The sequence below is a fragment of the Artemia franciscana genome, chromosome 7 (genome assembly GCF_032884065.1).
Source record: "Artemia franciscana chromosome 7, ASM3288406v1, whole genome shotgun sequence".
In the NCBI taxonomy this organism is placed as follows: Eukaryota; Metazoa; Arthropoda; class Branchiopoda; order Anostraca; family Artemiidae; genus Artemia; species Artemia franciscana.
Window position 1 is genome coordinate 36,810,607 of NC_088869.1, and position 21,882 is coordinate 36,832,488.

The 21,882-nt window shown below is 35.8% G+C and overlaps 1 protein-coding gene across 1 annotated transcript in view; it reads right to left on the reverse strand.

Moving 5' to 3' along the window:
* Positions 1-21,882, reverse strand: part of LOC136029221 (protein sel-1 homolog 1-like) — an 89,950-nt gene that overhangs the window by 50,711 nt on the left and 17,357 nt on the right. The window contains exon 4 of the mRNA XM_065707428.1: positions 3,803-4,035. Coding sequence (XP_065563500.1) covers positions 3,803-4,035 — 233 coding nt within the window. The remainder of the gene's footprint in view (positions 1-3,802; positions 4,036-21,882) is intronic.

Here is a 21,882-nt window from a genome sequence, read left to right on the forward strand (position 1 = left end):
GACTGCACTTAATTGTTTTGAAAGTCTTTTGCTTTCAAGCTGTTGTGTTGAAAATTGGTTCAGAGGTCTTATTGGTTCAGATTATTTTCTAGGGCTTCATTGGGTGTGTACCAGCCGAACAAGGGAAATGGTTAAAAACGATAAAACGGAAATTCTGGTTCTTGATTAAGATTTCCAAGAGAGGAATGACAGGGGACATTTTATAGGCAAGGGAAGTGGCTAAGAAAGCCTTGAGAATGACTTTAAAAAAAGGTAGCATGGGCTTTATATAAGAAATATATATATATATATATATATATATATATATATATATATATATATATATATATATATATATATATATATATATATACATAGAATAAATACTTGAAGTAGTACTTGAAGTAATACTTAAGTACAATTTTGGCAAGTACTTGATATTTGATACTTAAGTAAGAATTAGGAAAGTACTTATTACTTGATATTTAAGTAAAAAAATGATGAGTACTTAATACTTGATACTTAAGTAAAAATTTGGAGTACTTGTTGCAGCACCGCTTCTAAATATCAAATTTCATTGAGATCCGATCACCCACTCGTATGTTAGAAATACCTCGTTTTTTCTAATTTTCCCTCTCCCACACATTCCCCACATTTGTTACTCACAAAAATAACTTTTTAAGTTGAATCAATTTTTTACGAAAAGATACATTTTTTGTAAAAGTGTAGAAGTAAATGCTATTAAAATCATCTTGCATACGAAGATCAAAATAGGATTACTTTATAAATGGCTACAATAAAGAACGAACTCGAACCCATAGTAACTGAAAGGTGTCTATGGGTATGGGAAGGCGTTATAGTATCATGGTTGAAGCTGTAGTTGGAATCTAATAAAAGTCGAATTGCAGCTCATAGTAACTAAAAGTTAAAAATCGCGTCTTGAAACGAGTTTGTTATATAAAGGATCAGTCTGGTTAATCATAAATGGGGATTATGTAAGTTTCATCGGTATTGTGGCTTTAGAGATGGCTGACATATATAGGACTTTGTTAGCTCCCTGATTCTCTGAAGTTCGTCTCTTGTAATTCCAAATAAGAAAAAGCCTTAGGCTTTTTCCTGTTTGTGATTTTTATGTTAATTAGGGTTGCAGTGGTACGGTGGGTGTCATTTAGTAGTGTTCGGTATAAAAGTTAACAAGTTACAGTGCTAATTTATAAAAATACTCTTTTGTGGTGGTCAACTAAAGCAAAATCGTTGTGATTCCACTATGTTTCTCCGATATTCTTCTATTTTTTTTTCTTATGCCAACCAAACCTGTCTCTTGCATCCCTCAAATATAATCCCCCGGAAAGGTGTCTTTTTTTTTAATGCCACCCAGCCATCTGTCCATATTAAAAAAAAAAAAAAAACAAGCATTGTAGGCATACTTTTTTGTCTTTTCACATCTTTTTCCCGAGAAAGAGATGACAAAGTTGGGCTACATTCTAATATCGAATTTGAGCAATGTTTATGGTTGGGTTTAAGGATCACTGAGTTTGAGAACTGTCAGGTAAAGAAGAGCTGGAGATTCAATACCAGTTGGAGGAACGGGGAAACATGCCATTTTGTTTGAGTTTCTCATTTTTATCGGTTTTCTTGTCACGGAGTAGAGGCACTTCAGGGGTTCGTATCTCCAGAAGAGGCAAGCGGATCATGAACAGTCATTTTGCTTGTTTCGTGATACCCTAACAAGCGCTGACAGCAAAGCTATGTGGCAGGACGTACATCCTGTTTGCTCCACATGATTATTTTAATTTCCTATTTACTTTTACAACATTAAACATTTTTTTGGTTTTACTTTCCCTTCTTCGTATGTTTTAGCAAGAAAAGATGGTGAGTCTATTTAATTCCCTCTAGACAAAAATAGGGATGTTTCGACTGCATTGTGTAACAGATTATTACTTCTGGATTAGGAATGAAGTCCCCTTCTTAAGGTTGGTATACCAAGAGGGCCAAAAATATTTCTGTGGGTTTAACTTCCACTCGGTTTCACCTGTCTTATTGCACCACCTACAAGAGTGGTGTAATTTTCCTCGATATGATATTCCTTTTTGGGGGCATTTTCTCCTTAAATCTCCTTAATTAGATATTCTCATGCTAACTACTTTTAACATACAACTTTAAACTGAACAAAATGTACATATCCAAAATCAGCATAAAAAACAGATTCTTGGGATGTATTTTTAAATTCTTAGTTTTAGACTTTAGTTCATATCCATAAACCATTCTTCCATTAAAAATGTCAAGCTTAAATTATCAAGCTTATATAAACAATCTTAAATTATTTGGACTCGATTCCATTATTAGAATATTGGAAGCTACAGTGATCAAATATAGTTCTGAAGCATGGGCGCTCCGAAAAGCGGAGGAAGATTTGCTAGATGTTTTCCAAAGAAATTGCCTACAGATTGTTCAGGGTAACAGGCTGACTGACCGTATCTCAAACAGCAAACTGTACGAAAAGTGTGGATCAATCCCGCTTTCTAGGGCTATAATGATAGAAATGTTGGGATGGTTGGGTTACGTTCTGGAGATGAAGGATGACAGATTAACGAAGATTGTCCTTTTTGGCCAACCGTCTAGGGCTAAACGGAAAACAGGTCGTCCGCGGTTGGGGTGGGAAGATGTCAGAAAGAAAGATTTAATGGAAATGGGAACTTTCTGGGAAGTTCCCTGTTTTTTAAAGTGGGAGGCTTTGAATAGATTAGAACAGAGGAGGAGCGTGCGTGGCTGTGTTGGCCTCAGGCAACTTGGTGCTGCATCGAGTTGTTAGTAGCAGTAGTAGATAACTATTCAAGATTTCCAATAGAGAGTGTCAGAAACTTTTCTAACATGACAGTTATAAAACTAAACTAGATATCAAATGATTCCGGAGAAGACACTCTAATCTAGTAAGAGTAATATTATCTTGGAGTAACAGTTTGCAAACTAGTTGAATTAAATCAAGCTAAATTATTTAGACTCCCTTCCATTTTTTTGCAAAAATTTGAGTTATTGAGCTATCTTATCTAAGATTAATTTTTTTTAAGTTTTGGCGAAGTTTGTTGTGTATTTTGGTTTACTAACTTAGATCAGTGTTCTTAACTGAGAAAAATATGGACTAAAAAAACATCAAATGAAAAAGAAACTTAAATATGACTTAGCTTGAACCTAGTAAAGAGTGAACCTACCGAGGTTTTTTGAGGCTATCGATTTTTACTAGGGCTAGCGCCGGTATAAAAAGAAAGAAAGAAGAGATACATCAGTGATTCACAGACAAAAATATGATTTTCTCCAGTTTCTAAAAAGAGGGCAATAAACCTCGGATTAAGGATTATTGACCGTGGTGGTTCCAATGATACATTTTTCCTTTCGATCTATCGAATCCATTTTCAAGCGTTAATACAGATATTCAGACACCAGTTCTTGGGGAAAATTATATTTTACGTTATTACATTTAATTTTCGATTACTATGGGCCGTGATTCACTCTTTGCTAGTTTACAGTTATTGCTGCAACGACAATTTCGAGAAAAGCACACGAAATTAACCGGAACAGGACTAAGAAGCCATTCTCCTAAGCTTTAAACCATCCTTTCCGAAATAAGCTCTTTGATCTTCCTTCAAAAGTCTTAATACTATGTATCTGTAAAATAGGAATTTACCAACTTTGAACAACATCGTGTCGTGAGAAAGTAATATCCTTCGAATGTTAAAGTTTTTAGATAGGGTTGAACTTTCTCATAATAATAATATGCAAAAAGAAGAAACATTAAATGACGTGACATGGAAAGGTTTTAACGTACCGCTTGTGAATCAGCACTTCCCTCAGCTGCATATTTTTCAAAAATTTGGACAGCTTGGACAGTCAAACTAGGGACACCAGTCGGACCAAAATCCAGCAAATCCATCCATGCTAATCTTTCTTGTGCCTTTATATTTCCAAGACCAGCTGCTTCCTTCAAATCATCTAGTGCTGCAATTTGAATTGGTCGCGAATATCCTAATCTCTTCACCGCTGACTTATATAAGTTTTCCGCTATAAGTAAAAAAAAACTTTTCATTTGAAACAATAATTGAGGGGAAAAACACGGATTTTGTATTTACCATGAATCATTAAATAGAACAAAACTATCATATATTGGCACTGCAATGTTTGTCCAACTGTCAAAAGTAAAAATAAAAAGCATCTTCAGAAAGAGTGCATGAAATGGGAATGTAAAAGTACAAAATATAAAAGCTGAAAAACATATGAAATTTTAGAACAAAACTAGTAGTAAAATCGGAAAAAAAAAATGAAAGAAAATGTGCGATTACTGATCAATCGTTAACATTACAAACAAAAAGCGGTGTAAAAACCTGCTTATGTCAACCCATTTTGTGCTGAAATGGAGTGAGAATGGGGAAATGTGGGTACTTGTCTCTTGGACGGCGATTTCTTATAAGGTTGTGGGAGAGGATAGAACAGGAAAAAAAATTCACGAGTCTGGTAGTTAGTAGAAGTCTTACAGTCAAAACTGGTGCAATGGACCTCGTGTGTGGTTTTAAGGGCGATTAAACATGCCTTACTTAAACGTAAATAATAAGAATAATCGAGAACAGGCCAGGTATATTCCAGTAAAGCCCAAATAATATATATGTAAATGTGGAGAATAGGACTTGAGCATATTTAAATTTCAAAAGAAGATTGGTTACAATGAGGGCATAATAACATGAGACGGGGATCGAGACCAAACAGATGAAGGTAATTTAATAAGTTCATTTCTTCATCATGGGACTGCTTTCCGCAGGCAGTGGTACGAAGTTGGGTGAAAGCAAACTTCAAACTCGATTTTGGGATTTATCACTTTTTGATAGAGGGATATATTGGACTATAAGGAGAACTTCTTGGATCAAATGGCAACCGACATGGGCCACGAGAGTTTTTTTTAATTCTCAAGACAATTTCTAAGCTTAATTTTGAAATATGCAACGACAGTATTTTAAGTTCCTATGTAGCGCGGAAATACCATCTATTTAATTTCTGACCAATTTGTAAATAATACTGGAAAATCCGACGCCCCCCTTCATGGAAAATTCCTAGTGGAAAGATCCTCCCATGTAACCTTCTCCTCCTGACCCCCCACCAGAAAAAAAAATCCCCTCTGAAAACGTCTGTATACTTCCCAATAACCAATACCATATATAAAACAATGGGCAAAGTTAGTAATATCCCTATAAGGCTTTTAAAGGCATAGAGAGGGGGTAAACCATTGAAGCTATTTGCCCCTCAAGACCTTACTAAGCGCACCTAGGTCTGACGCAATAGCGCACGTGTATAGTACACTGTATGCTACGTAATTGAGGCTGAGAGTGACGCAATCTTGCGTGAGTTGCTTCATTATTTCTATGGTTGTAACGCTTAAAAAACCTAAGGATGTAGGAAAAACCTTCAAGGAGCCAGCTAAATTAAGATTTCCTTGGGTTTTACCTAATAGTTTCTTTTAAAAAAACCTATGAGGGTCCGGCCTTCTTTAACCCAGGATTTCTAAGATGGTTCTTTCAAAACCTCTAGGGGCTTGTTTACTTCAGGATTTCTAAGATTTTTATGTGATAGTTTCCCTGATTCTTTTTAAAAGACCTATGAGACCCCCTTCAAAATCTAGATTTCCCTTTAAAAACCATCAGGGGGGCCCTCCCAACCAAGCAAGGACATGGTCTTTGCATCATCTCAATATATCCACCATTTTCTGCAAGCAAATTTGCAGCCATTTTCTACATGCAGAGCAGTTAGAGAGACCCTTGATTTTATAGAACAAAGAATCCCCGTTATTTCCTGGAAAACATCTACTACTATTCTAACATGGAAGCCGAGTGATTCCATTGTCTCCGGGGGGATATAAAAACAGCTACAAGAACGGAATTTCCATTAGTCTTACATATAATCCTGTAGGTGCCATATCATTTTAAAATGGATGCTCTCAGAAATTTGAAGAAAAATTTGATTTTTGCTTATATGCTGGTGAGTCCCTCTTTCTATATATCTACCCACCAAGCAAAGGTGATCTACTATAAATCCCTATACTAGAAAACATCTAAAGCAGCTTCCCCTATAAAAAGTTTTATCGCTGATAGAATCACCTTATTTTAACGCAAAATTCATTCAAACCACTTTCAAGCAAGTTGGTAAAGGGCATATTGTGTATTAAACCGTTAATGGTCTAAATGACCAATTTTCGATCGGACAGCTGTTATTATGCTGAAGACTCCCTCTTTCTATACCCTCCCTCCACCAAATTTGAGCTACTACAACTCTCTATATCAGATAAACATATGTTAAACCGCTAATCGTCTAAATAGCCTATTTTCTATCAGACATCTACTATTATGTTGGTAACCCCCCTCTGTCCATACCATGCCTCCACCAATTTCACCTACCCTAACCATCTATATTGAATTAACAGCTAAAAGCCACCCCCATTAAAAAAAAAGTTTTATTATGGATAGAATAATCTTATTTTCTCACAAAATATACACTTTTGTCGTCTGCTATTTCAAAGCACTTTCCATTAAGTGCTTTAATCCGCCCCCATTAAAAAAAGTTTTATTACGGATAGAATAATCTTATTTTCTCACAAAATATACACTTTTGTCGTCTGCTATTTCAAAGCACTTTCCATTAAGTGCTTTAATCCGTCCCATTAAAAAAGTTTTATTACGGATAGAATAATCTTATTTTCTCACAAAATATACACTTTTGTCGTCTGCTATTTCACAGCACTTTCCATTAAGTGCTTTAATCCGCCCCCATTAAAAAAAGTTTTATTACGGATAGAATAATCTTATTTTCACACAAAATATACACTTTTGTCGTCTGCTATTTCAAAGCACTTTCCATTAAGTGCTTTAATCCGTCCCATTAAAAAAGTTTTATTACGGATAGAATAATCTTATTTTCTCACAAAATATACACTTTTGTCGTTTGCTATTTCAAAGCACTTTCCATTAAGTGCTTTAATCCGTCCCATTAAAAAAGTTTTATTACGGATAGAATAATCTTATTTTCTCACAAAATATACACTTTTGTCGTCTGCTATTTCACAGCACTTTCCATTAAGTGCTTTAATCCGCCCCCATTAAAAAAAGTTTTATTACGGATAGAATAATCTTATTTTCACACAAAATATACACTTTTGTCGTCTGCTATTTCAAAGCACTTTCCATTAAGTGCTTTAATCCGCCCCCATTAAAAAAAGTTTTATTACGGATAGAATAATCTTATTTTCACACAAAATATACACTTTTGTCGTCTGCTATTTCAAAGCACTTTCCATTAAGTGCTTTAATCCGTCCCATTAAAAAAGTTTTATTACGGATAGAATAATCTTATTTTCTCACAAAATATACACTTTTGTCGTCTGCTATTTCAAAGCACTTTCCATTAAGTGCTTTAATCCGCCCCCATTAAAAAAAGTTTTATTACGGATAGAATAATCTTATTTTCTCACAAAATATACACTTTTGTCGTCTGCTATTTCAAAGCACTTTCCACTAATCGAAGCAGCCAGCTAAAAAAAAAGTATAAACAGATACGGTTGGTTAAGCTCTTTATAACACCTTTCCATCATGTAAAGTCTTAATTTGACAACTGTTCTTCTGATAATTACATGAAAGGGGATTCTTACCAGCCGGCAAATTTTTGTTAAATATAATCCTTGATTTTTTAGGAGAGTAATCTAAATTTCTAACTATTCCGACTTCAATCGGTCAATATAACATATTATTGTTCCATAATCATGAAAACGGGGCGGATATTGTCCTTTACTATATTACAGAAAGAAAAAAAAACAAGTTTATGATCTATGATATTCGTTAACTCAAATTTTTCTGTTCCCTTACTATGGTTAAATTCTTAAATTCTTCATAGAGCAAAGGGTTACACGTTGAACTTTCGGTTCGGTGCATCTATTTTGGTCCTGTTAAGGCGGGTGAGGAACAATGGGGTGAGATATTTCTGAAAACTAAATTTCACGCTTCTTAAATGTTCATTTATATCTGTGAAAAAAAGATGTATTTTAATCACGTACATTTCTTTTTATAAAAACCAATTTCCATAAATGATCAAAGCAAGATGTTTTTCAAAACATGAAAAATAAAACTTAATTTCTTTTTAAGGAAAGTTCTAACCTTCTTCCAAAAGAGGGCGAGTGTATGCGATAAGTTGGCAACAACATCCACCCTACAATGTGGAGATATGGCCCTTCCGTGGCTTCCCAGCAAAGCAGCGAGAATGGGCCCACTACCACCCTACACGGCAATGATGCAGGGCCTTCAGCCCCCCCCCCCCCCGCATGCAAAAATTAGCGATTCTTGCAGACCCAGATGACGCATGGGTAGATGGGTCTCTTTCATGTAAAATCATACCCAAATCATCTGAGAAGTTGCTGCTCTTAGAATTCAACCGGTTAAAAACGGTAATATATACTTGAATAGAATCCGCTTTTTAGACTTAGTTTCTTCCCCAAAACCCTTCCCCAACTAAATTATGTACAAAAAAAAATTTCATTTTAATATTTTTTCCCTCCTTAAACAGCACTTTCCAGACGATGAAATGAATGATTTATTAATGTCTAAGGGTATATACCCGTATGAGTACTATAACTCCATCTCAAAGCTACGTGATGAAAATTGCCCCCATCGAAGCGTTTTATGATTCACTTCACGATCGTCAATGCACCGCTGCCAATTATGGATTTAAAAAAAAAGTTTCAGCTACGAGAGGATGTACAAATGGGGAGGATTATTGTAAAATGTACCTGGCAAGTGATATATTGACGTTGCTTTATATTGTCAGTAAAAACATGGATAAAAAATACGAGAAATTTGTGTTGGATTTGGGTTATTATTTTTAACTATTCAGCTAGTGATAGATCTACTTCTTAAAATCAATGATTAAAAAATAGGTCTGATCACCGAGGAGCATCAGCACTTATTTGCAGAGGAATCCATGCGGGGACGGTTTGCTATCCACGGGGATCGTATCAAGGAAACTGATCCAACTGGGCAAAGCACCAGTGAAAAGTCGAATGCAGTTCTCTAGGATATGAATTCCCTTTTTCCGTTGGCAATGTCTCATCTCCCTTTGTCGAGTGGGAATTACAAATAGTTGGTCAATCGTTCTGCTCCAAATTTCCTTGACGTTATGACTATTGAGAAGAATTGACCACAGGGATGGTTTTTCAAAATTGATGGTGGAATGCCAGTGGAACTTCATGACTCAGTAAAGAAATTTGTTTTCCCTTGCATAAATAACCGGCACCTAGGGATTCATTGAGTCCCTATAATCTATCTTTGGCAGAGGGTGGGGTAAGCACTGAACACCTTCAGAACAAAAGCTTATTGCCGACCCCTATAATTTATCTTTGGTAGAGGATGGGGGTATACACTGGACACCTTCAAAACAAAACCTTACTGTTGACTTTCATCCAAAACAGAGGATTGTTGTACATCACATTCTTTTGCGGTGGATCCTGGCCAATGATTTCAATGTCACAAAATTCATGGCGCCCTCCAATTCAACCAAAAGACATACATGAAGACGTTTATTGACACCTATGTCAGTAAACGTTCCAAAAAGAAAAAAGGTCAAAAAGAAATTTTAATTCATTTTAAATTTGGCCTTTGGTAGGATGTGCAAGACTGTAGGCAATAGGAGACGGTGTGACGTTGTCACTGACCCAAAAGAATGTACCCGAATCGTTGCAGATCCAATTTCATGGGCTCCAATATGGTCCTCTTAAAACAGAAAATAAGAGGTGTAAAATTAAATAAAAACATTGCCGCTGGCCGTGCCATTCCAGAAATTTCCAAAAAACTCACACTGGAATTTTATTTCAATGTGTGCAAGCTCAAACAGCTGGGGGAGGGGCAAATTCAAACTTATTATGGGGGCACAGATCCATTGTTGTTAAAAGTTAAAACTGATAATTTATTAGACGATTTGGAAAATGGTAAGCACATTAGGTCTCGAAGAGACTATACCAACTGGGACGAGTCCATTTACCCGGAGCTAGCGAAGCGCCAGGCCCCAAATCAGTTGTTATTTTTGAAATCTGAGACGGGGAGCGACTTGATATCCCATGGTGTGCTTGCTGGTCCGAAGGTGTACTGTGTACAAACACATGATGAGGACATAAAAGTCTGTAAGGGGGTGCCTTCGCACAATGTAAAGGAAAATTTCAATATGAGTGTTTACAGGAACTGTGTAGAGAATAATTTAGTTCCAAGAGCGAAGGTCATAGCGATTCGGTCTTTAATATTTAAATACAATACAGTTCGAGTCGAGAAAAATACCATTTCGACCATATCGGATAAAGTCCATATATATACGGCTGGTGTGAAGGTATTATCACATGGTCACTATATTACTTCATATTGAAACGTATATGTAGATTATAGACGGCGTCTCAGTCTGGAGAAAGTTCGATAGTCGGTGGGTGGAGGGCCCTCTTTTTTCTATCCCAACAGCTTTCTCAATCTCTACCCCGACAGTTTCCAGCTCATCAGTGTGTTTTTTTCATATGTAGTGTTTTTTGCATTTTTATTTGTTTGTATTTATAGATTTTATTTTTTATATTTTTTGCGCAAAGCAGAGTCAATGTTTCAAATAGTACTTTATATTTTGCTATTGTTTTACATGCTGTCAACCAACCCCAGCTCGCACCGACCATGCCTTCCGGTCACCGTTCTGCCTACCGCACCTTCCAGCCCTGCCCGGCCTCCTCGCCCAGTGGCATGTCGAATTGTTTTTTATAGCCCATGTAAATATATTCAAGTGTCTATTTTATGTTGTTTTAAGAAATTGTAGTGTATTTATTTATGCATTAGAGATACCTTGTATTCTATTTGTTAAGTGTTTTTTAAAGAGATCGAGATTAGGTTCACTCGGTGGTATTTTGACATTGGGGGAATATGTATAAACTTAAAATACCATTAAAAATTTTCTTTTCGGACGTTCAATGTCGGGTAAAACAACAATTTTAATAAAAATAATTCAAAATCGTAATAAAATGTTTTTAGAAAACTAAAAAAATATCTATTATTGCTATAGTGTGTGGCAAGAATCCTATGATAAAATAAAGGATATTCTACCAAACATAAAATGCATACGAGGATTTGACATTTTTAATATTATTGAACCATACTCTTGGTTGATTATTGATGATTTAGTCGAATCCATTAAAGAATGGTCTCAAGAGATGTTACTGTTAATCATGGTCCTGTCTTATTACGAAAAATTCTTTTCAAGTGCTCTCATAACGTCAATAAAGCAAATATATCCTGGAGAACCGAAATTTTTACTCTCAGAATACAATCAAGTTACTAATAAATCTTATGAACACATTCTATTGAATCTCAATCAAAACCCACCCAGAGAATAAGGTGTGGTAATGGATAATTTTGACAATCAAATTACCGTATATCTACCTACGGGTAGTAAAAAAGTCATTAGTTGCCATCATAACATTGAAGAATCTACATGAAAACAGATATTTATTTTCCGTCCTAGGTAATTCAAAACCATGGCATAGGAAGGCTACACTCAAACATGGTATTGACAATGAATTCGTTAATCTCCTCTGTGAGGTTTGTTTAATGTAACTGAAGGCAATGGTCTACTGTCAGAAGGTGTTAGGCAACAGAAAAGACAACATCGATCCCTTGTACGTGTCCTAGCTTGCGGAAAGAAAGGAAAAATCTTTAAAACAAAACGACTTGTTCAAGTGGATGGTAGCATCTTTTCATTATTGCTGCAGATAATCACAGGATTTATAAACACTATTCTCTAGAAATGGATATATCCTATAAATTGACACCAATCTAACTCGCTTTTTCACCAAAAGAGCATTTTGAACAAAATCTTGATAAATGTATTAACAATGAAACAATTGCCAACGATAAAAATTAGTTATGCTTCGAAATGCACTTCAACGTGTTGATAAGCATAAACACTACCGTGAAAAACGTTTCAAAGTACATGTCATTGATCAAGCTCCAACTACTGAAAGCTCTGAAACTTTAAAAACGCCAAAACAATAGGAAGATTTATCTAAGGGGTGCATCAAGGGTTGTAAACCTAATGCCCGATTCGTATCGTGAGCAAAGTAGAAGGATCTTGACATATCTCGCTGAAAATGAATGTGTACAAATTGGCGACAAAAAGAATGAAGTTCTAATCCACGGTAAGAGTTTCAGTTTAATCTGTTTGGTATCAGATTTGATTTGAAATCGTAAAAGAATTTTATTGGGTTTCCAAAAAATTTTTATTGGAATAAAATTGTTTTAGAACGATTAAAATAATTTGGAGAAATATTAAAAGATACTCGTTTTCGGAAAGCACGCCAAGTGAGTGTGGCGATTTAAAGGGTATTAAACCAAAGTGTCTTTCCACCATATTTAGTATGCAAAAGGGTAGCGGACGCTTCACGCGGCGTTTACGTTCAAAATGGCTCAAGTTTTGAAACGAGTTTATGAGAATTTTGGTGAGGCGGGAAGGCAATCAAAGGGGTAAAATTAGCCTTGACTTGATACCCATTTAATTGGACAATCTGTCTTGGCTTTTTCTACAATTGGCCATGACTTGACTTTTCCCACAACTATTCCCTTTTCAATTCAAAAATCGACGGACTTAAGCTCCTCCACTACACTTTCTAAAGTAGCTGGAGTTGAAAAGAAGCTAGCAGAAGAGTGTTTACAGAATGAACCCAGCTGTACCCTTCATCAAGATAATTGAGCTCGCGGTAATTATTATCGAAAAACTAAAGCCATTTTTCCTTTACGTATATTACAAAAGATCTTTTAACTCTAGATGAGACTCAAAGACGTCATAATAGACCGCAAAAGTATATTTTAATTGCAATCAGTGTTTTTAGTCGTTATGCATACGCCGTTCCATTGCATTCAGAGAGGTGACGAAGTTGCTAGAGCCCTTGAATCTATATTCGAAAAAGATTCTTATAGGAAAATTCAAACAGGTCGGTGAGTGAATTTGTTAATTCACATGTAAAAAAGGTTTCATTTAAATATAATACAATACTCTATCATAGTCACAGTCCTATAAAGGCGGCGTTGGCTAAACGAATGATAAGAACCATTCGACTTTCAATTTCAAAATATTATACACTAAAAAATACTGCAGCTTTTAGTCAAGATTTAGATAAAATCATGTTGATTAATAATCAACGTCCTTATCAATCTTTTTTCAATCATAGTCCTCCTGAAGTTCATCACAGTAACAATATACATGACATTTTTCCTAAACAATACTCCAATGAAAAGATTGTGACGAAAAAAATTAATGTTGGTGATATAATTCGAATCAATCGAACTACTATTTTTGAAAAAGGGAATTACGAGAGGTCCACTGAACTTATTAAGGAGTAAAAGTCTTATACACTAAACCTGTAACGTACTGTCTACGTGACATGAAAGATGACGAAATTCTTGGCGGTTCTTATGATTATGAATTACAAAACTTCAAAATAATGGAATGTATCAAATTGAAAAGATATTAAAGAGTCACACTCGCAACGGTAGGAGACAGTTGCTTGTTCACTGGCTAGGATACGGCTCTAGGAATCGACAAAATTTTGATTCTTGGATTGCCGTTAAGGACATTCACAATGTCTAATGATTTTTATTTGACATTCATGTCCAATGCCTCTGACCCCCTCTATGACGATTTAAATAAAACAAGCAATTTTTTTGACAAAACTCTCTCTCTCCATCAAATTTGAGGGAGGGCATGAAGTTGCTCTTCCTGATTGTATTTTTAAAAATACATTTGATATCCTGAGAAAATATCGTGCATATGAGATTAAAGTTAGACCTCATGATTGGCCACTCATTAGTGAGGAGGGGATAGAATCAACGAGATCATGTGAATATCCTTTCAACACATTATCATACAAGGAATATGGTAGCACGACTGATTTGTGTCGAGCCATCAATAGAAGAATCCCTTCTCGTAAGAATGGTGCAATCCGTTTTAACTATTAATTGGAACAGGGCTAGATTTACATTACTTCTCCCCTGGAAATGAGAAGGTTAATCTCAAAGAAAATCTGGGAGATGATCTTAGTTTTAAACAAAATATAATCAATGGTCAAAGCACTGGAAGCATCAGTGAGATGGAAAGTATCATTTCGCAAGACTATCCCCCTGGCTTCTCATTAGAAAATTGTATAATTCTTTACGCATCCTTTGTCGAGACATCGAGAGTTGGTAATGACAATTTCCCCCTTCTACGTATTCTTGATCGGAAAACCACATATAAACACATTCACCACTACAATATAAAGCACCTTCAATTTATTCCAGTCAACACTTCGCATTTAGAGGTCTGTCATCTAACGTTAAGAAGTGAATTGGGCGATCCTCTAGCAATAATAAAAGGTTTGGCTGATATTACATGTCATTTTCGACTTATTCAATAACTAGATGGCTAATGGAAAAAATACTTTTGTTTGCTCTGATATTGATTGCTATGTTGCAACTCTTGGACCGCAACAATTGGATCATGAGATGGACTATTACAGGGGTCGTTCGTCAATGTCAAGTTACGGTCTCGGCAATTGGTTTGTTACGTTGTTTCACTCTGCATTATCTCTGGCTAAAAAAATATCGCACCGGTTGTCACGTATTTTGCGTCCTTTACATTACTTGGTTGGGGCTCTGGGAAGGATTTTAAAGATAGTATTTCAGAAAATCTTAGGTCTAGCTCACGATCCATCGGCGAGTGATTGAAATCCCGACAAAGCGGGAAAATGTTTAAAAAGGTTAAGAAAAATCTCATCAGTCTCAAGTCAGGGCGGAAGCGTAAAATATCCATCACGTCAGAAAAGAAAAAGCAAGTAAATTCTGTCAGATCGAAAAAAGATGCCTTTTCAAAAAATGGCATATCTGCCCCATAAAGAACCTCATCATTCGGTCAACTCATATCTAAATTTTTTCAATGGAGAAAATGTATATGTGAGTGTAAAACATGGTTACTATGAACAATTTTAACCGCAGCAACCGCTCTCGGAAAACGTACGTCTTCAAATTTATGCCAGTGAAGATTAATTCGTAGATTTGACTTCCACATTTATAGATTTAGATTTGATTGTCAAAAAATCTAAAAATGAAAAACCAAGTGCAGCAGAGGGGGCATCCTATGAAAATTGTGTACTATACAACTTATTTAGCCAACCGGTGTCTACATAAATGGAACATTGGTGAGCACAAGCAATAATCTTTAAAACTATGTAAGTTATATACAATTCATTTTGATGACTCTTATGTCCTATAAAAAACTGAGAGGCATGACTATTGGATACGAATACAAACGCTAAGAGCTAATATAACACTTGTGACGAGGCCAGAAGGGCCAAGAGCTCATAAGGTATGAGCTACATATAACTCTATATAAATAATTCTAAGAATCAATAGATTGATTAAAAACGAAAATCAGAGGCTTAATGCCGATCGGGATTTAAAGTAAAAACTCTGAGTCATGAGGTCCTACTAAATATTAAAATTCATTAAGATCCGACCACCCATTCGTAAGTTATAATAAATACCTCATTTTTCCTCTTCCTTAGGCCCCCCAGATGATCTAATCGAGTAAAGCGACTTTGTCAAATCAATTTGTGCAACTCTCTGACATCCCTACCAATTTTCATCGTCCTAGCACGTCCAAAAGCACCGAACTCGGCAGAGCACTGATCCCCAACCCCTAACTCCCCAATAGAGAGCGGATTCAGTACGGTTACGTAAATTACGTATCTACGACATCTGCTTATTCTGCCCACAAAGTTTCCTCCCGATTTCTCCACTCTTAAGCGTTTTTCAAGATTTCCGATTTCCTCCTCCAACTCCCCCCCCTCCAATGTCATCAGATCTGGTCGGGATTTGATCCAGTCACCCGTTCTTAAGTTAAAAATACCTTAACTTTTCTATTTTTTCCCAATCAACACCCCCTAGCTCCTTCAAAGAGAACAGATCCGTTACAATTATGTCAACCATGTATCTATAACTTGAGCTTATCCTTCCCATCAAGTTTCATCCCAATCCCTCCAATCTGAGCGTTTACCTTTCCCCCTCCAGCCCCCCATGTCATGAATCGATTTGAATTGAAAATAGAGCGTATGAGACATAAGATCTTTCTTTATATCAAGTTTCATCAAAATCCGATCATCCATTCGTAAGATGAAGATACCTCAATTTTCACGTTTTCCAAGAATTCCAGTTTCCCCCTGCAACTCCCCCCAATGTCACAGGATCTGGTCAGGATTTAAAATAAGAGCTCTAAAGCACAAGATCCTTCTAAGATCAAATTTCATTAAGATCTGATCACCCGTTCGTAAGCTACAAACACCTAGTTTTTCTAAATTTTCCAAATTACTCCCCCCCCCCGACTCCACCAAAGAGAACGGATCTGGTCCGATTATTTATGTCACGTACCTTGGACATTTTTTTATTCTTCCCGCCTAGTTTCATCCCGATCTCTCCGCTTTAAGTATTTTCCAAGATTTCCTGTCCCCCCAACTCCCCCCACCCCAACGACAGCAGATCCGGTCGACACTTAAAGTAAGAGATCTGAGTTACGAGGTTCTTCTAAATATGAAATTTAATTAAGATCCGATCACTCCCTCGTAAGTTAAAAATACGTATTTTTTCTAATTCTTCAGAATTAACCCTCCCCCAACTCCCACAAATAGAGAGGATCTGTTCCGATTATGTCAATCACGTATCTAGGACTTCTGCTTATATTTCACACCAAGTGTCATCTGGATCCCTAAACTCTAAGTGTTTTCCAAGATTTTAGGTTCCCTCCCCAACTCCACCCAATGTCACCGGATCCGGTCCGATTGTGTAAGTCACGTATCTTGGGCTTGTTTTTATTCTTCCCACCAATTTTAATCCTGATCTTTCCGCTTAAAGTGTTTTCCAAGATTTCCAGTTCTATCCCAACTCCCCTCCCCCCAATGACTCTGGATCCGGTTGGGATTTAAAATAAGAGATCTGATTTACGAGGTCCTTATAAATATGAAATTTCATTAAGATCTGGTCACTCCTTCGCAAGTTAAAAATACCTCATTTTTAAATTTTTCTGAATTAACCCTCCCCTCAACTCTCGCAAATAGAGACGATCTGTTCCGGTTATATCAGTCACATATCTAAGACTTTTGCTTATTTTCCCCACCAAGTTTCATCCCGATCCCTCCACTCTAAGCGTTTTCCAGGATTTTAGCCCCCCCAGCTTCCCTAAATGTCACCAGATCCGGTCAAATCTTGAAGTAAGAACTCTGAGACACGATATCCTTCTAAATACCAAATTTCATTGAGATCCGATCACCCGTTCGTAAGTTAAAAAATACCTCATTTTTCGATTTTCTCCGATTTAACCGTTCCCCCACTCCCCTTCCCCCAGATGGTCGAATGGTTCCTGATACGCCTGCCAAATTGCATAGTCCTAGATTGCCTGGAAGTGCCTAAACTAACAAAACCGGGACCGACAGACCAATAGAATTTGCGATCGCTATTTGTCACTTGGTAGATACCAAGTCCTATAATAAAACGGACATTGACACTAGCAATATACTTAGAGGTGCAAAAACTAAAAACTTACACTTGGTTGGAAAAATAAACCACGAGATATTTCATGTACCTTAAAGGTTGCCTCCTAACGTAAAGATTGATATAAAGCTACAATTTATACCGTCCAATTTTATTTTGCGAAGAGTAGTTGGCACTGCACCTGATATGACAGTTTCCACTCACCTCGGCAAAACTTCATGTACGAAAACTACAAGTTATAAGTTATGTTGCTTTGGCACTTGAAAACTAAGAGCAAGTGGAAACAACGTCAATTGCTCCTTCCTCCTACAATCACGAATCAACGACATATTTCTACGGGGACTCACACCTACACTGAATCTTCATTTATCAATGAGGAAATTCCTTTAAAGCTTGCTTTGGCTTTTGTAAAAAGTAACTGTGCTGTTGAATCATGGACAAATTCTCCATATAAATTTGAAATGTTTCGACAATCATATCTTGTATGTAAAGTAAATGGAATTCCACTCTACAATTCATCCTTTGATAAATCCTAGAGGACCTTATATCGACTGACAATGCAATCCCTAGATCGAGATTCACAATTATTTCAAAACTCAAAATCAAATACGAGTGCAAGATTTATCAACCAAAAGCTGTAGTTTTCATGCACTATCATATTTTATTTTCCGATGTCGCGAATATACTTACAGTGAATTTTTTAGCATTTATGGTGACAATCCTCGACTGAACGACTTTTTAGTCGAAAAACTCTTTCTTACATGTATAATATAAATTTCAGTACCCTAAGAGTGAAATGTTTAAGAATGATTTCAAATTTGTTTATTAGTAAAATTTGTATGTACAAATCCTTTATTTGGACACTTAATGTAAATGTGGCTATTATATCAACTCTTCACTTTTGGTATGCTAATTCATATGCTCAACTAAAATCAGGTGATACTTACATTGATAATATCCCTATCCGTTCTGGTCTTAGGCGAGGAAGAATCCAATCCCCGTATCTTTTTAATACTTGTCTTTATTCTGTTCTCCCACGTATTAATCCATCATGTTTTTGGTTAAATAAATCTTCCGTATATGACATATACAGATTATTTATTTTTCATTAGCCGCACTCAATCTAGTCTAATTAAGTCAATCCAGCTTGTTTCTAAGTCTTTAGATGAAATCGACCTCAAACTTAATAATAAAAATGTAAAAAGTAAATATAATATATAAAAGATAAATAATATATAATAAAGATAAAAATAATTATGTTAAAAGTAAATTTAAAATTTTGTACGCGAGAATTGTCCTGAACCGATGCAGATTTTTACGAAAGGCTTTATCCAGAAATTAATCTACATATTGGGATTGCGATCATTCTATATTATTTCTGGCCGGTTAACGTCCGTTTCTTAATAGTCGAGATTTACAAAATATAGAAGTTCTGTATTTTCGTTATGGCAAATATGTGTTGTATCTGCCGTGTTCATATAGAGATCGGAAGGTTAATAGAAAGTTTTGTGCCACGAATATTATCTTTGTTTAAAAAAAAACTTTATGCTAGATTAGGTACTGAACCCTGTTACCACCCTTGATTATATTGTATCGATTGTATTGTCTGTCTTGTATTGTTTTTCTTTTCTTTAGTGTTTTTACTCCGCTTAGTTCGTTAAAACAAGTGGGTAATAAATAAATGATTATTTCTTCTTTCACGTATAGGTAATCATCGAGAACGATAAGTGGCAGTAGCTCGTAGAATTGAACTTGTATTCATCTTGGTAGGCAAAGTCAGTGCCACATTTTCTACAATATAATGTAACTTCATTGTTATTATATCTCTTCCTAAAGTCAACAATACTGTTTTTATTCATGTTATAAAACTCACGTGTTTCAATTTCCTTATTTGCAGCAATGTAACGTACAGAATTATCATAAGAAGAATCGCTTTCTGTAACACCCGAATAAAAGTCTATAGGTTTATAATCATAGCAACCTGCATCTTCAGAGCGATGTCGTAAAGGCCAGACTCATTTATTATTCTAGCAATTGAAGTATAGACCAGGTTCTTCTTCCAAAACAATTTAAAACCATGGCGATACCAGTTTCTTAAATAGACGTAAATCACTTTTAGACTTTTTGCAATCATACCAGGGTAAGTGTTTTTTCATTGATTACATTTATCATAGTGGAAATTGGAGCATTGGAAACCTCTAAGGTGAGAGTCATAAATCTCTTCAAGACAGGAATAGTGTTCAGTTTTCTCTGCGTGTCCTCTATGCAATTTACATGGGTTGCATAATCTACACTTTTCATTATAGACATCAACAAAAGTACAATTCTCACAGGATAACTAGCTGCCCAATATATACAAACATAATGGACATGTGTAAAACATTTTCCGATGTTGACTGCCTCACTTCCAAAAACAAACTGACTAGGGAAAATGAAAAATATTCTAGGAGGAGGAAGAGTGACGTCACAAAATTTATATTATTTTGTTTTGTTTCACTTAATATATCAATAAATTGAGTAAATGCATCTGGGCCACGATTTAAAAGATCCATACAATAGTACAATGATGGAGACTCATTTCTCGTTATATCGTTAAGCTTTCTTTGAGAGAATATTTGCGTTTGAAGAGATACCTCAAGGAAATCATCATTTACAATTAACCATTTTTCGAAAGTCAATAGATTCCTTATGATTTTTTGTTTCTCAAACCCACTTATTTTTAATCCTTACACTCTCGCCACCGATTAGACTAACAACAGATCTCGCCAGTAACAAACTTGCTCTTTTTATAGATTTATTCAGATCATTGTCCTCAATATATTTTACTACTTCATTTAATCCGTCTAGTAATCTTTGTATATGCATTATATTCACTTTTGCTGAAAACCATAACTGTTCTTCCTACTTGAGTTTGCTCAATGATATAACATATTGTGCAAAAATCTCGTCCCATTCTAGGGTTAGCCGACAACTCTTTTTATTTCTACTGCGACATTAGTTACTCTAGGTTTCATTACGCTATTGTTGGCACCTTTAATATCCAATAAAGTAAAACCATCCATTACTAATGTATCCTTGATGTTGACACACTGAACTTTTTTTAATACTGAAGCAAAGTCACAAGAGATTGAGTCAGCCTCAATCCTAATTACGTAAGCTATGGGTGTACTATACATGTGCGCTATTGCATCAGACCTAGGTGCACGTAATAACGTCTTGAGGGGCTAGAAGTTCCGATAGTATACTCCCTATCTGTGCCCTTAAAAGCATTATGGGGATACTACTAAAGTTCAAAACTTACATTCCTTCCCCAAGGGGCTGTGGAGGACTAAGTCATCCTCAAAGATATATTTATCTTTGATCTCGAGATTTTGATCGGGTGACTTTGAGATAAAAATTAGCATGGGAGAGGGTCTAGTTGAACGCCAATTTTTGGCAACTTAAAAAGGGCATTAGAACTTTTCATTTACATTCGAGTGAGCCCTCTCGTAATATTCTAGGGCCACTGGGTCGATACGATCACCACTGGGAAGAAAAAAAACACAAATAAACACGCATTAGTGATTTTTGCAGATAGGAGCTTGAAACCTATGCAGTAGATACTCTGATAAGCTGAATCTGATGGTGTGATTTTATATTAGGATTCTATGACTTTTAGGGGTTGTTTCCCCTTTTTTCGAAAATAAGGCAAATATTCCCAGGCTTTTAACTTTTGATGAGTAAGACTAAACTTGACGAGACTTACATATTTGAAGTCACCATAAAAATCCGATTGTTTTCATGTATTTATAGGTATCAAAATTTCGTTTTTTAGAGTTTCGGTTACTACTGAGCCGGATCCCTCCTTATTTACAGTTCGTTACAACGAACTGTTTGATTAATTTCCAAACCTATTCTTCCACCAAGAACTCTCAAAATATCCAAAAATGCTTTCGTTTTACTAAAATTTTCATTAAGAATGCTCAAAATTCTCCTAATTTTACGCCAACTCTAAACGAACAAATATAAATGTGCTAGATGTTTTCCAGAGGTATTGCCCGAGGGTGATTTTAGCCAATCACTTGAAAATATGGAACAAGAAGCTGTACAAAGAAAATGATGAGAAGAAGTGAAGATGGTGTGTTAGGGAAAACGTTTCAAGGAATTAGGAATGCTCCTAGGCATGCTCCATTACGAATGCTCGTGTGGAAGAGAAAAGAGAGCTTTAAACAAAGTAGAGGTTTTGTTCCACTGTGAACTGTTGGTGCTGGTGACATTAACGGTTCGTTCGTGTTAAAAGGGTTGTTGT